The 14835-nt window shown below is 46.3% G+C and overlaps 1 protein-coding gene across 5 annotated transcripts in view; it reads right to left on the reverse strand.

Annotated features, from left to right (window-relative positions):
- LOC139418684 (dachshund homolog 2-like) overlaps positions 1–14835 on the reverse strand; it is a 132914-nt gene that overhangs the window by 3852 nt on the left and 114227 nt on the right. For 3 of the 5 annotated variants that reach the window (XM_071168327.1, XM_071168325.1, XM_071168328.1), the window contains exons 8-11: positions 6595–6740; positions 6177–6324; positions 3817–3963; positions 2953–3018 (exon numbers count right to left, since the gene is read on the reverse strand). In XM_071168327.1, the coding sequence (XP_071024428.1) occupies positions 2953–3018; positions 3817–3963; positions 6177–6324; positions 6595–6740 (507 nt within the window). Of the gene's footprint in view, positions 1–2952; positions 3019–3816; positions 3964–6176; positions 6325–6594; positions 6744–14835 lie in introns of all 5 variants that reach the window. The other 2 variants (XM_071168324.1, XM_071168326.1) reach the window with 1 other exon arrangement.

Genomic DNA, 14835 nt, shown 5'->3' on the forward strand with positions numbered 1-14835 from the left:
ACTGGGACTGGACGAACACACCACATCAGCATGGGATTCCAAGCTGGCACAGTTGAAACAGAGCTTATTTTAATAGCACTGTAACTCAGATTGATTGCTACATAGTGAATGCAATCATTGATAGGTAGGAGGGGGATACGATCTAACGATGCTTTCATAATGGTACCTCAGATCTAATCAGCCAGTCGTGATGAGGCTTGAATGCAATATTACTAAAATAATTATCCTTTAAAACTTTGGCCAAAGGAAAGTCCTTCAATGCAAACAGACGAAGCATAGGAATAGGATAGATGTACCCGACCCGTTTTAAGCAGTAACACAGGAATTCATGGTTTTTGGGAAAAGGACTTCAAATGTAATTGAAAACTCCTGTTGCTGTGGACGGTGCCCGACCGCTCCAGAGCATGACCGAAGGTAGGGAATGATTATAGTGTGACAGTGTCACCCATGCCTCTCTCTCTCTTCCTGTGCCCTGTGGAGGGCAGTGGAGCGTGAGGGAAGGTGCGCCGCCTGTCCCTCACATGGCCGTTGGCAGTTCTCCCTGCTGCCCTAAAGGTCAGGAACGCCATGGCCCCATAATCCCCTTCTCCACACTATCATTAGTAACGGACAAATACGTGGATTTACAAGGCTGAATGTCAGATAATTATGTGTTGCGATAGGAAAACACAACAGTAAGTGGGATTAACAATGAAATCCTAAAGTGCTGGCTAGCACATAGCCAGCCTTGAAACATGTCTGTGAACCAGTATGTCTGCGCCCTTGGCGTTATGGTTAGGACTTGAGGTTTTAGCTCTGAGAGGGGTTCCATATTGCGATAATCCTGACCAAGACCGCAGATTTCAACTCAGACGACCCCCTCACACTGATAATGAACCCTGTCCTTAGAAAAGCAACCCCCCCCCCCCCCCCGAGCGGAGTAGCCTATTGATACGAGGAGAGGAGGGCCTTAACATTCCGCTGCGTGGCGATGCTGTCAGAAGCAAGAAAAATGGAGAGCCCTTTATTTGCAGACTGTGAAATTGGCTCTGAGAAAAACAATCTCCACCTTCTCATCTCCACTGAAACACTTTGCAGCACACTCACCGGATGCTCTGTAAACATATGTATTTATTCACCTATCGCAGCCCACATTTCAATAAGACGCAGGGCAGAGTGTCTTTAATTCGCCTTCAGACATGTTGATAATAGGTTCCATTTATCAAACAGAGCTTCAGCTGCGTTTTAGGGGGATCGGATGGGAGGGCGGAGGTGGAGAGGCAGGGGGTTCCACAAACAAAACTCAGAGAGAATGGAAGCGTGAAACGCATATGCAACAACATCAGTTTGTAATCTTATTCCGAGGGGTGGGAGTCTTCAAAGAGGCCCAGGCGGAGAGCGGAGTGCTGACGGAGAGAGAGAGAGAGAGAGAGAGAGAGAGAGTCTCTCTGGTTTGTGTTTGCTGTTGTGTCACAAGGTACTATGAAGAGGCACTAAGGCCCATGTGTGGAGCATGTGGAGGCCACAACGTCCCCCCAACCTCATCAATCCCCTAACGTTGACCTCCACATGTGAGGGTACTTTCCGACATTAACAAGTTCATCTGAGCGGTACTTTGTGGCGCACATATTGTGGTTTTATGACAATATTAGGAAATGGAGAGATATACCAAGCCCCTGTACCTTCACCATGCTACCTCGCCCCCTAGCTCTGGTGATATCCATGTATGAATATCTTCCATCCAGGGTTCCAACGTGATGCTCCCAGAGGAGTGCACCGCCAACTACACCGGGGTCACCTTTTACTTGTAAAAATGTCCATTCTTCAATGTCTTACCTTACCTATGTTTGTCTTGTGTAACTGCCAGCTTTTCTATGAGCGCTGGAAATCTCTCGTTTTTTTGTATTTTTATTTTTTATATGATGCACCCCGCAATCCACTGTTTTAAAATGGAGTATGAAGTAGGAGATGTCAAACGTGAACTACCACTCGGATACTTTATAAATATGCAATCTTTAATGCTTACCTGTGCTTGTCCTGATTGCGTCCCCTGCCAAACCCCCCCCCCCCCAAAAAAAATGGTCCGTGAAATGACGGGCTGCTCCTTCTCGGTTCACAAACAACGTCACGTAAAAATGCTACTTTTATTTTTTTTTAAACGCAGGATATCAGCACCCAAATGAAAGCTCTCTGTTACACAGGACAAATATAGGTACAAGGTAAGCATTAACGAATGGACACTTTTTTTACAAGTGTCGACTGATAGTGACTTGATGTAGTTGGCGGTACACACTTCTTGGAGCATCACAACTTAACTCCGTAGATGCCGTTATACACTGAGTGTACAAAACATTAGGAACACCTTCCTAACATTGAGTTGCACCCCACCTTTCCCCTCAGAACAGCCTCAATTCGTCGGGGCATGGACTCTACAAGGTGTCGAAAGTGTTCCACAGGGATGCTGGCCCATGTTGACTCCAATGCTTCCCTCAGTTTTGTCAAATTGGCTGGATGTCCTTTGGGTGGTGGAACATCCTTAATACACACAGGAAACTGTTCAGTGTGAAAGACCCAGCAGCGTTGCATGTCTTGACACACTCAAACCGGTGCGCCGGGCACTTACTACCATAACCTGTTCAAAGGCACTTAAATATTTTGTCTTGCCCGTTCACTATCTGAACGGCACACATACGCAATCCATGTCTCAAGGCTTAAAAATCTTTAATTATTTAACCTGCCTCCTCCCCTTCATCTACACTGACCGAAGTGGATTTAACAAATTACATCAACAAGGGCTTTCACCTGGATTCACCTGGTCAGTCTATGTCATGGAAAGAGCAGGTGTTCCTAATGTCTAGTACACTCAGGTGTATCAAACGCAGGAGCTAAGTCATAGCTACCTGACCCCCCCCCCCCCCCCCTAGATCCCAGAGACTGAGAGGGAGCTTGAACCAAGGGCGTGCTAATGCTTACCCTGTACAGCCGAGTTCTCCTGCTGGCTGCCATTATGCTCCGGCTCAACCTCTGGTATCACTGCCTCTGAAATGGAACACAACCGTCAGTTAGGACTGCTACATCTTACCTATCTAGCCTACATCTTACCTATCTAGACAGTCTCCGGTGTAAGAACATATACCAGGTGGAGGAGAAATTCTATCCAAGAGACAAATGATGTTTTAAGTGTGTGTGGGGGGGGGGGCTTATCTGAGATCGTACGGAAACGGGGATAAGATTGAGATAGGTTTTCTGCAAATAGCATGAGAAGTAGCCTGATTGTTCACACAATAATGTATTAGCCCCAACAACGTCAGATGAAAGAAAACCCAATGCATTTCTTCTAATAAATGCATGTTTAATCAGCCTTGGAAATAATTGCTCTGCCCTCTGAAATGTTTGCAGATGTGTGCCGTGCTCTTGATTCCGTCCCCCCCCCCCCCTTCTCTGCTCCTGGTACGATATTCAGAAATAAACAACTGAAAATGAGGAGCTATCAAAACAATTTGCCGTTTTAAGCGTTTGCATTTACAGCATTTATGATAAGTATCTGTATCCATTTCCTCCCAGGGCAACAATGCTAATACGCTGGAAGTGATAAGCGCTAGGACCGCTGCGCTGTAGACATGAATGAAAATATCTGCGTTGCTTTACAGAGAAGAATGAGGAAGACAAGTACTGGATTTAAGAAAAAGAGATTGGGGGGGGGGGGGGGATGAGAGAGGGAGATGGAAAGGGCAGGGGGAAAGAACTTAAGAACGGGATGAGAAAGAGTGAAAAAATATTATAAAACTAGATGAAAGGAGAGTTAAAGAGGCGAGGAGCAGGAGTATTGAGGCCTACCGTTGAGACTCATGCAGAGGTTCTCTGGGGAGGTGGCCGTTTTGAGGGCCTGCTCCACCTGCTCCCGACGCTTGGACTCAAACTCCAGAGCCTCCTGCAGTTTCCTCTTAGCCTTCTTCTCCTTCTTCAGGCGCTTCTGGATGGTGGCTGCACAGGGACAGAGGGACGGAGAGGGGGAAGATAGCCAGTGAGTTGACAGGCTCACCTCGACTGAGTCAAACTGAGAAAAAAAAACATTGCATCGGTGAATCCTTAGTGCTGCCTCACCAGTACTACAACAGCTAGCCTAGCTGCGCCAGCCTAGCTTAGCCTAGCCCAGAGCTAACCGCTAGGCTGTCTCCAGTTGGCAGCTCTTGGGGGTGCCGATTCTTCCCAAATTAACAGCCAAATAAAAAGCGTGTTCCCAGTAAAGAGGAACGAACGGCACCAGGCAGAAGCACCAGCTCTGCCCTGTCTAACTCAGAGCTGCTAACACCTCTAATTACACACAGCTGATTGGACAAATCATCACTTTACTGCCTCTCTATTAAAATACACATTTGAATAACAGGCAATGAAATAACAGCCATGGTTAATAGATAATCAGTGTCTGTACATATTGTTGGAGTTGTTACCGAGACGACTAATTGCCTTAATTTCTTGGCCGGGGTTGAAGATGCACAACTCAAATCTAAATCAGACACGGATGTGTGCCAAGTCCAGTATAGACGCAAGCCCATATTCCTTTGACTGGATTTTGATTTACTGTATGTATATATTCATGTATTCATTCCCACTGCCAGATCTCTTTCTCTCACTCAATTCAATGGGGCTTTATTGGCATGGGAAACGTGTTTACATTGCCAAAGCACGTGAGAAGGGGAAAAAAACAATAGGCAAAAGTGAGAAGACACGAAACAACATTTACGACAAACCACCAGACAATGGACAGTAAACAAAGGTTTAAAAATGCGATGTTATAGCTGATAATGTTATATTATCAGCTACGTACAGTGTTTTAGCAATGTGCAAATAGCTGTGGTACGAATAGTAGTGGAGGATGAATAAACAGATGAATATGTGGTTTGTGTTCCACTGGTTGCCCTTTTCTCATGGCAACGGGCAACACATCTTTCTGCTGTGACCGCACACTGCGGTATTTCTCCTGACAGATATGGGAGTTTATCAATGTTTGATTTGTGTTCAACCTCTTCGTGGGTCTGTGTGATCTGGGGGAAATGTGTGTCTCTAATGTGGCCACACATTTGGGCAGGAGGTCAGGAAGTGCAGCTCAGTTTCCACCTCATTTTGTGGGCAGTGTGCACATAGCCTGTCTTCTCTCGAGAGCCAGGTCTGCCCACGGCGGCACCGAGTCTGTACATAGTTAAGGATTTTCTTGATTTTTGGTTCAGTCACAGTGGTCAGGTATTCTTCCACTGTGTACTCTCGGGTTTAGGCTCAGAGAGCATTCCAATTTGCTATGTTTTTTGGTTGACTCTTTCCAGTGTGTCAAATACTGTAGTTCTATTTTTGCTTTCTCAAAATCTGGTTGGGTCTAATGTTGTTGCTGTCCTGGGGCTCTGTTTGTGTTTGTGAACAAAGCCCCCAGAACCAGCTTGCTGAAGCTGCTCTTCACTAGGTTAATTTCTCTGTAGGTGAGGGCTTTGTGGTGGAATGTGTGGGCATCGCTTCCTTTGAGGTGGTTGCAGAATTGAACATCTCTTTTCTGGATGTTGATGACTAGTACAGTGATAACTAGCGGGTAAGTCCTCATTCTGCTCTGCAGGCATTGATTGGGGTTTTGCGTTGTACACAAAGTATATATTTTCTGAATTTTGCAATTGAGTGTTTGTCCCATTCTGTGAATTCTTGGTTGGTGAGTGCACCCCAGACCTCACAACCATAAGGGGCAATGGGTTCTATAACTGATTGAAGTATTTTTAGCCAGATATGAATTGGTATGTTGAGTTTTATGTTCCTTTTCATTGCGTAGAAGGCCCTTCTGGCCTTGTCTCTTAGTTCATTCACAGCTTTGTGGAATTTACCTGTGGTGTTGATGTTTAGGCCGAGGTAGGTAGCATTATTTGTGTCCAAAGGGCAACGGTGTCTGGATGGAATTTGCATTTATTATTTTTTAAATCTTGGCTTCTAGACCTTTTTTGGAACACCTGACAGCAACTGTGCAGAAGATCTAGGTGCTGCCCCTCCTTGGTTTGGTGACATAAGCACCAGATCATCTGCAAACGGTAGACATTTGATTCTCCCGAGTCCAGTAGGGTCAGGCCGGGTGCTGAAGACTGTTCTAGTGTCCTCGCCAATTCATTGATATGTATTCATTAATATACGGTATATGCATCTCTCTCTCTCTCTCTCTCTCTTACCTCGGCTGTGCAGTTCGGAGGTGAGCTGTCTCTCCAGACTCTCTCTCATCTCTCTCTCCCTGTAAAGCTCCATCTTGAGCTCCTTCCTCTCCTGCTGGACTTGTTTCTCCTGGACACGAGCATTGTCCACCGCTACCTTCAGCAGGCCCTGCGCCGCCCGAGGGACAGAGAAAGGAGCGCAGCACTTTAACCTTCAACTCCACCACTAACCACCAGCACACCATAACACACACGCACACACACACACACACACACACACACACACACACACACACACACACACACACACACACACACACACACACACACACACACACACACACACACACACACACACACACACACACACAGAACACCACACAGCAGCACCCACTCCCACCAGTGCCACTATTCCATGACATAAAGAGTGCGTCTCTACCTGGATGTTGGTGAGCAGAGTCTCCACAGAGTTGAGTCCGTCGGCGAAGAGGAAGGGGGCAGGGAAGCCTGGAGGCAGGGTCTGTCCTCCCAGGGGCATCTTCTCAAAGCCTGGCTTCATCATGGGCAGGGCCAGCTGCGCCTCATCTGCTTAACACGACACACAATGGACCTGGGCTTTACAACCAGCTTTATCACACGTCACGGGGCTGTTCAAATAAAACTGATGCACAAACACACATTCCCTCCCCTTCACAGGACCATATGAACAGTTTAATAAAACGAAACGCATTGCTGATGGGAGCCAGTGGAAGCAGCAGAGAGGGAAGCAGCAGAGAGGGAAGCGGCATGCGATGGTGTGTGAGGAGGACGCCAGTATGTCCTGCACAGCCTCTCTCTGAAGAGTGGTTCATCTATAAGGAGCAGAGCGCAAACCCCAGATCAGAGCAGAGTATCACCACGGAGACAGCTACCGAACAGCAAAGAGCATCATATTTTACCTTCCCACCGCCCCTCTCTATCCTCCCACCCTCTCCTTCCATCCCTCCCTCCCCCACCCACAGAGGGAACGACAGGCCCGCGGTCCAGGGGAGAATAGATAGAAGCCTGAGAGTGGCTCGAGCCATGATTCACCCGGATAATCTGGCTCGGCGAGATGACACCAGCCATCCCGGCTTCCCGGGGCAAGACAAATAGGACAGCCAGGGTGGGAATTGTGATGACAGTGTATCACGGGTCACATCGATTTCCCGCTGCGCTCCCAGGCTGGCCAGATAACCCTGCACTCCATTCTGCCCATTGTTCATATTCCACCTGTCCCACAAGCAATAAATTTCCCCCTGTACTGGAAAGGGCATTAAAGTAAAGAGAGGGAGAGAGAACGAGAGAGGTGGAGAGAGAGAGAGGTGGAAAAAAAGAGAAGAATCCCCCCCCCGCCCCCCAACGGTTTGACAGTCTGTGATTAAGTTTTTCGTACCGACTGAAAGTGGTTCGCAGATCAAGGTCACACAGATATAGTGTGAAGCGGAGAGGGTTGTGTGTGTGTGTGTGTGTGTGTGTGTTAGTGTGTGTTAAGAGAGACAGAGATAGAGAGTGATAGGGAAAGAAAGGGGGAAAAGAGAGAAGAAAAACAGTGAGAGAGGTGCGAGGTGAATCCTTAGATAAACTGAGAATCAGTGGGAAGATTTTCAGAGTTCAAAAATGGCATCTGCCAAACAGAGCATCAGTTCCCATCTTTGGCTTTTGTAATGGACCTGGTCAAAGACTTTGTCTCCCCCCTGCCTCCTCACCCCTCCTCACCCCTCCTCACCCCCACACCTGGCCCTCTATAGGACTGCTTAGCAGCACTCCTCTGCACCCCTGTCACAGAGCCTCTCTGGTCCCTTGCATTAAGGGGAAACTCCACCCCAAAACGACTGTATCTTTTGGTATTGCATTCAGTAGTCAATTGTTGATATAGACCCAATTAATGTTTTGCATGTCAGCAATCAGGTTTTCAGGATATGTAACTTTCAAAATACAGAAATCTGGCCAGATGTTTTTATTTTCAAAGTTACATATCTCGAAAACTTGATTGCTGACATGCAAAACATTAATTGGGTTACTCCTAAAAGCAGCTCTGTACTCTACTGTGTGCCCCAGCACCTCCCTCCCTCCCTCCCTCCAGTAGACTCTCTACACCTAATTACTACTCTCTTTTAAACGACAGATTTATCTTGCTGCTGCTGCTGATAGCACACAATTCAATTCATTTTATTCCGTGGGCAAAGAGGGGGAGAGGGCTGGCCCGTGACATTTACAAAGTGCCCTGGTTCTGTCTCAGGTCACTGTAATGCGCACAAGTAATGATGCAGGGTGTGTATGCCGCCTACAGTGTTCTCTGTGCGTACGGTGTGTGTATGTGTGTATGTTTGTGTGTGTGTGTGTGTGTGTGTGTGTGCGCACACGTCCCCCACCTGGAGAACATGAACAGCGTTCAGCCCGACTGTGCTGTAACATTAGGGAGGTGCGGAACAGCTATTGTACAACACTTGACTGGGAATCAGGTTTCTTTTGAAGGACCATGATGAACCAATGACGTGGCTTCAGAACCCTCCACTTACACCCCTCCACAACACACAAACAGAGCAAACAAATAAATAAATGAACAAACAAAAAGAAGGGGGAAGCGCTGTTTCCTTTTAACTCACCGCATGAATCAATCAATTATTTAACAATCAAAGCCTTTTATTTGCTACCCCTAAAAATAAAGACAATGTCATGTTTCTGAAAAGAAGGAGGAGGGGGAAAAAAACAGAGGTTTCAGAGGGTTTCAACAAAAGGAGAGCTATTTGAAAAGTGGGCTGAGAGTCCATCAACTCTCGTCGCAAAGCTCTCAGCAGAGAGAGGAAAGCAACTCAAACGGGGAGAGAATGCTCCAGTGTTCTGCTCCAGAAGGCTGAGTTCCTTACCTGCACGCTCTAAGAGCTGTCACAGTGGCGCTGTAAGGACTTTGTCATTTATAGAATGGCTCTGTCCCAGATGTGAATAGAACATTCCCGACTGTGTGTCCACCACCGAGAACCTTCCTCATCCAGTCTTACCAGAAGTAGCTCTTATATCCATAACACCATATGGGCGAACAGATGCCCAGGCAAGGATAGGCATAGAGGAGGAAAGCTTATAAAGCATCCACAGCAATATCCCACCGACACACTTTCCGTACTCCGGCCCAATTTACCCCCAGCAGCATATTTTCTCCGACTCCCCCGGTGCTGTTTGCCTCCATGTGATGTACTTGTTTATTCACTTCACTACATGTGTAGCCGAGCTGTCTGCTGAATATTCAATAGCAGCCAATTAGATGGTGATTTAGGCCAGCCCTGGTGGGTACCATGCGATTGTCAGGCCTACAACAACAACAAAAACGGCAGGCAGAGAGAGAGAGAGAGAGAGAGAGAGAGAGAGAGAGAGAGAGAGAGAGGGAGGGGGGAGGCCTCACTGTGGCATTTACATAGGATCAAGGAAGGTAAATAATTATAATGACGACCAAGTTGGATATCAAAAGACAGACAGAAAAGGAATAATTAGGGTTGGGGAGTTTCATGTCAGGTACATATTTACACATTTTGGTACACGTGTTAATTATATCAAATGCATAATCTTGACTCTAGCAGGACATGGGATACAGCAGGATACACATAGCGTTAGAACAGGTGACCCACTTCCCTGGTCTGCTTCATCTTCTTTTGCTGCTCTGTGGGCTGCACCGGGCCCTTTCAAGAGTCGTACACTCTACATCCTTACACTATCTGGCTTGCAGGCTCACTAATCTCCATTACAAACCAGACCCGGGGACAAATACGCCAATGTATGCCCTGTGTCTAAATGACATCCACATAATAAACAAAAAAAATGTCAGGTGTAATTCAAAAGTAAACCTGTCTCTTTGTCCATTCGTCCTCTCTGCCCGGCACCTTATCTCAATGGCGCCCCCTTGTGTTCCATCCTCTTTTCCCCAAAAAACTTGTAATCACCTGGCAACAGCACCCTTCAGTCTGCTCTCCAGCACAGAGGCTCCACTGTGTTTAAGTGGACTGATAAATGCATGGCGCTGTTCAGTCATTCGACTCCCCCAGCGGCACTTACGTGTATCACAAACCCAGGATCAGTCTCCAGCAGCTGGCAGAGCAGAGAGAGGCAGAGTATTCAATACCCTCCCCCACACCACCACCGCCCTGCAACGCACCAAGCAGTCGTGATGAAGCACAACTCACAGGAGGGGCAGGAAGGGAGATGGATCTCTTCCCTGCCAACTATCTATTTATTCCCAACAAGATGGCAGGTTTTGACAACAGGCACCCAGGGAGCCATAAAGCTCTGGGAACCAAATGTCTTGATGATATTTATAGTGCTCTCAGAGAAATACTCCAATCAAACAGGACTCAGAGTATTGGCAGGAGGAAGAGACTCCAGGGGTGGCTTTTTTCTGCTCGGATCGACACACACACACACACACACACACACACACACACACACACACACACACACACACACACACACACACACACACACACACACACACACACACACACACACACACACCTGCTTCTGCTGGAGCTTTTACTGTTCTGTAATTGGAACTATATGTTCAAAGATTCACACTTTAGACTACAGTATGTCAACAATGTCTGTTTTTGCCAATTACCAATTAGGAAGAGATGTGAGCTGTTGTAATGAGACATTTGACAAATCTGGTGTTAACAAAATAGTCGGCCAAAATGAAGCTGGAAGTGAATTGGCATGTCTATATGTTTTTTTTTCTGTATTTCATCTAATACGTTTAAAGTGGCAATCAGCAGTTGAAACAATGAAAAAAGCATCTTCCCCGCCCCTCTTTTGGTAAAAAGATACGTAACCACCTCAAATCCACTGACAGAGCTACAGATACGAGGACTGACCATCCATGATATCAAAATGATAGTTTCCACCATGTTTTGATGCTGTTTGTTTACATCTACTGTGTTCACAAATACCGGAGTAAAACAAGCGTATATTTTGGGTTCTGGTGGGGTGTGACAGTTGAACTAAGCTCATAAGGAATTCATAAGTCATATTTTTCAAGAATCAATGGGTTCATATCATTAATGAATGTCCCAAAAAATGGATGCTGCAACTACAGATTGCCCCTTTAATATATATTTTTTTTAAAGATAGTTTTCAAGGAAGTGCCATGACAACTGTGTGACATACTGGCTATAGATGAACACTTCTGTGGGTGCAGCACCCTTACAACCAAGTACGAGCTCTATATCCCACATTGTTGGACCCCCATCACCCCTGGGATCTAACCTATTAATCTGCTCCACCACTTCCAAATAATCCTGAAGGCCACATTCCCCCCCCCCCCCCCCTGACTTTCAAACAAGACAAACCCCCTGAACGACAGGCTGGATTGAGAACAGTCTGGAAGTGCATTAAAACCAGGCTCACAACGGAAAAAAAAACACACACAAAAAAACAAGGTGAACTTAATGAGCTTAACCAAGTCAAGAAGGAATGGCCAATGTTCATTATTTTCCGAAGATGAAAGCATGACAATAAAAGTGAAACTGAAGAACAGGGCTGGGGAAGTGTGCGTGGGGGTCCTTTTATTATATTTTAACTGCCATACGTGGAAGTCGACGTATACTAAATTGCTAAAGCACTAAAGATAAAGAATTGAAGGAATGTAAATTAGCGCTGAGTGCCGTCTGCGAGCTGCAGTCGGGCCCATAAAGCTGGCACTGCATTGATCTCTGCCCCGAAGGTAGCTAGCTAGCGTTCTGGTCTGTAAGGACTGCTGTGAACGCACAGAGCACAACATCACAGAGCACAACATCACAGAGCACCTATGTATGTGTCCATTACATTATGGGAGAAAAAAAAGATTGATTTCAGGAAAAGTTTGTTCTAATTCACAGAACTCACGTGGGATTTCCCACTTCAAAACTTGTGTCTGATGGAGAGAGGGAAAAAAAAGGGGAGACGGCAATTTAGGTGGACAAATATAAACAGGAAGTGTGCAGGTAAATACATAACTAAACACGTTCAAAGGGATGAGAGGCTCTGTGTGTTTTCTTGCTTAATGCACCAACCTCCAGCTAATGAATATGCATAGATCAAATGAACCTTAATGAGGTATCTCTTCCCCCAATTAGCCTTTGAGTAGTGATATGAGGAATATTAAGTGAGAGAAATACTGGGTCAACACTTCTCTGGACCAGGAGAGATGAAGAGCTGAGAGAGCGAGAGAGGGTCAGAGTCAGAGTCAGAGTCCATACTTCTGTTCAGGAGTTCACAAACCATCACTAACCGTTTATTGGTTGGAAATGGGGGACTGATAATATATCCAGCACAAAAATCCTTTGAATTTCATTTTCAGACTTTCCAAATTGTATTTTTTATAAAGGTGTTTTGGGCTCTAACCAAACCCTCTGCAGTTCGTGTGTATGTGTCGAAGCAGCAGTGGACTAGGCCTAGGGAGTGGGAGGCAGCACCATGTGTCCCCTGGCCCGGGATGCACCATGTGTGTGGGAGTGGGAATAACGGCATCCTGCCATGACACTAATACTGCCAACTCCACCTTCCTGCCCGGATGCCTCACTCGGACACCGAGAGAGAACACATCCCAGGTAACAGTAACAGGTTCAGTCTGAGTGGGTACCCACCCACCAATCTACCCCCAGAACCAGAGCAGAACCACAGCACCTGTCTGTCCCCTCCCCCTACCACCCCCCTTTGACAGGAACGAGTGGGATAATTTATTACCCAGCCACTCAGCCAAGAGTGCTGGTGAGTCGGGTGACTTTCAATCGCTAACAACCTTGCCCTAAATTAACCAGCGACTGTAATGGCTCACTCTGCTATCCACAAACACAAACGTCTCCGGTCTGGAGGCACAGCACAGTACTTATTTATGTATCCATCTTGAGACAGAGAAGCAGATAAGTTGTGTGTGTGTGTGTGTGTGTGTGTGTGTGTGTGTGTGTGTGTGTGTGTGTGTGTGTGTGTGTGTGTGTGTGTGTGTGTGTGTGTGTGTGTGTGTACAGCAACCAACTGGCTACTGAAGACTGAAGAGGCCCACAGCTTAAAGCTGGAGTTTAATTAAACCATCACAAACTCACTTAGAACCGCAATCAGCCTAATGATCCAAAAGGGTCTTCAAAGCCGCCTGCGCGGATGGTCCCTTCTGCACATTACAGGGAAGTGTTCCCCCCCATAAACAAATAGGCCCCCAACAAGATAAGAGGACGGAGCTCTTTAAAAAAAAATAAAAAAAAACGGCGAAGGCTTATGACGTGTTTTTATTTATTTATCCTTTGCGTTCGCAAAGAATAACCACATCTGTCGCCAAGAAGTTAAGAAGCTATCAGTTGTGAAACGCAGCCAAGCTGACGCAGTTAAAGTACAGACTCCTGGCTTGGAACAAAAAAGGGTGGGGGGGGGGGGGGGAATCATTTTTCCTCCCCCAGTGAAGGGGCTCTTTGCATTTGTTTTGACTGATTTACCGGTTCGCTTATCTCAAAGAGTGAAACAATGCTGCACATTTCTATCAGAAATCATTACAGGCCGTTTCAAATCATTTCCGCACAGCTAATTTCATAATGGCGGAGGGAAACATTGATTGTAACCAGATGCCTCATATCTGCCTTGTGGAAAACTGGCTGGTCCTGACTGGTCCTGAGTCCACTTTGCTTTCTACTGAGGCCTTCACTCTACGGCCCATTCAGCCTGGACTAACACAAAACATACGTCATCCAGCTATGCCTCGGTGCAGCTTCGCTAAGAGGGACAGGAAGTGGACGGATGGCGTGCCAGGCCTCAGTTTCCACTCCTCCCAGGTGGGACACGGCTATGTATCCTCGAGCAGGGTGTTTAATCTGATGCACAGGTGGGTATAAACACAGAACCTGCCTGATCTCAGATCCCATCTGGACCCTGATGCTTCCTGTACATTCACACACAGGGACGTACATCCTGAGCCGTTTCCTTGGACGTGCCAGATGAAAACAGATCCGAGAGTGGAGCGCTGGATTGATAAGTGAGCGTTTACCTTTCCTCATGCCAGACATTCCTCTTGGCTGAGTCTCCACTTCCATAAGTGATATTTGTCATTCAGAAGGACTACAGTAGTACTCCGGCTGAACGTAACGTCTATAATAAAGTAGACATGTAAAGGTAAAAGATAGTCGTATACTGAAAGGTTATAGGAGAATGACAACATGAGATGAAAAGAACAAAGACAATATAAGGACCTCGTAACGTATACAAAAGGTCATAAGTCGGACGATACCAGTACAGCAATACTCGTTGCTATCGTGGCAAGGAAACAAAACGCAGAGGGGATGAACTCATTTTGGTAAACAGCCCTAATGTTGGAAACAAACATCATTATGGTTGTCGTCCAGAGTCAAACGTATTTCTCTTCCAGGCTAAAGCACACAATATTTCACATGCAGCAGGTTTTGAAAGGACCTGGTACTGGTACCGTCCCGGCCCTGCTCACAAGGGGAAACTGTTTCACCTTTGCCAGAGGTAAAAAAGAAAGAAAGGTTGCGAGTTTTAAAGACCGAATGAAAAGAAAAGTGTTCAAGCGAATCTGAACGTTGCAGCATCGAGGTAACGTCCAATAATGTTCGCTTCGCACATCTGCTGAGAATCTTTGTTTGTATGGAAATGTAAAAACTTGTTCAGGACGGGAATGCAGAGTAGTATCTGGGCT

This window comes from Oncorhynchus clarkii, chromosome 10 (assembly GCF_045791955.1).
Source record: "Oncorhynchus clarkii lewisi isolate Uvic-CL-2024 chromosome 10, UVic_Ocla_1.0, whole genome shotgun sequence".
Lineage (NCBI taxonomy): Eukaryota > Metazoa > Chordata > Actinopteri > Salmoniformes > Salmonidae > Oncorhynchus > Oncorhynchus clarkii.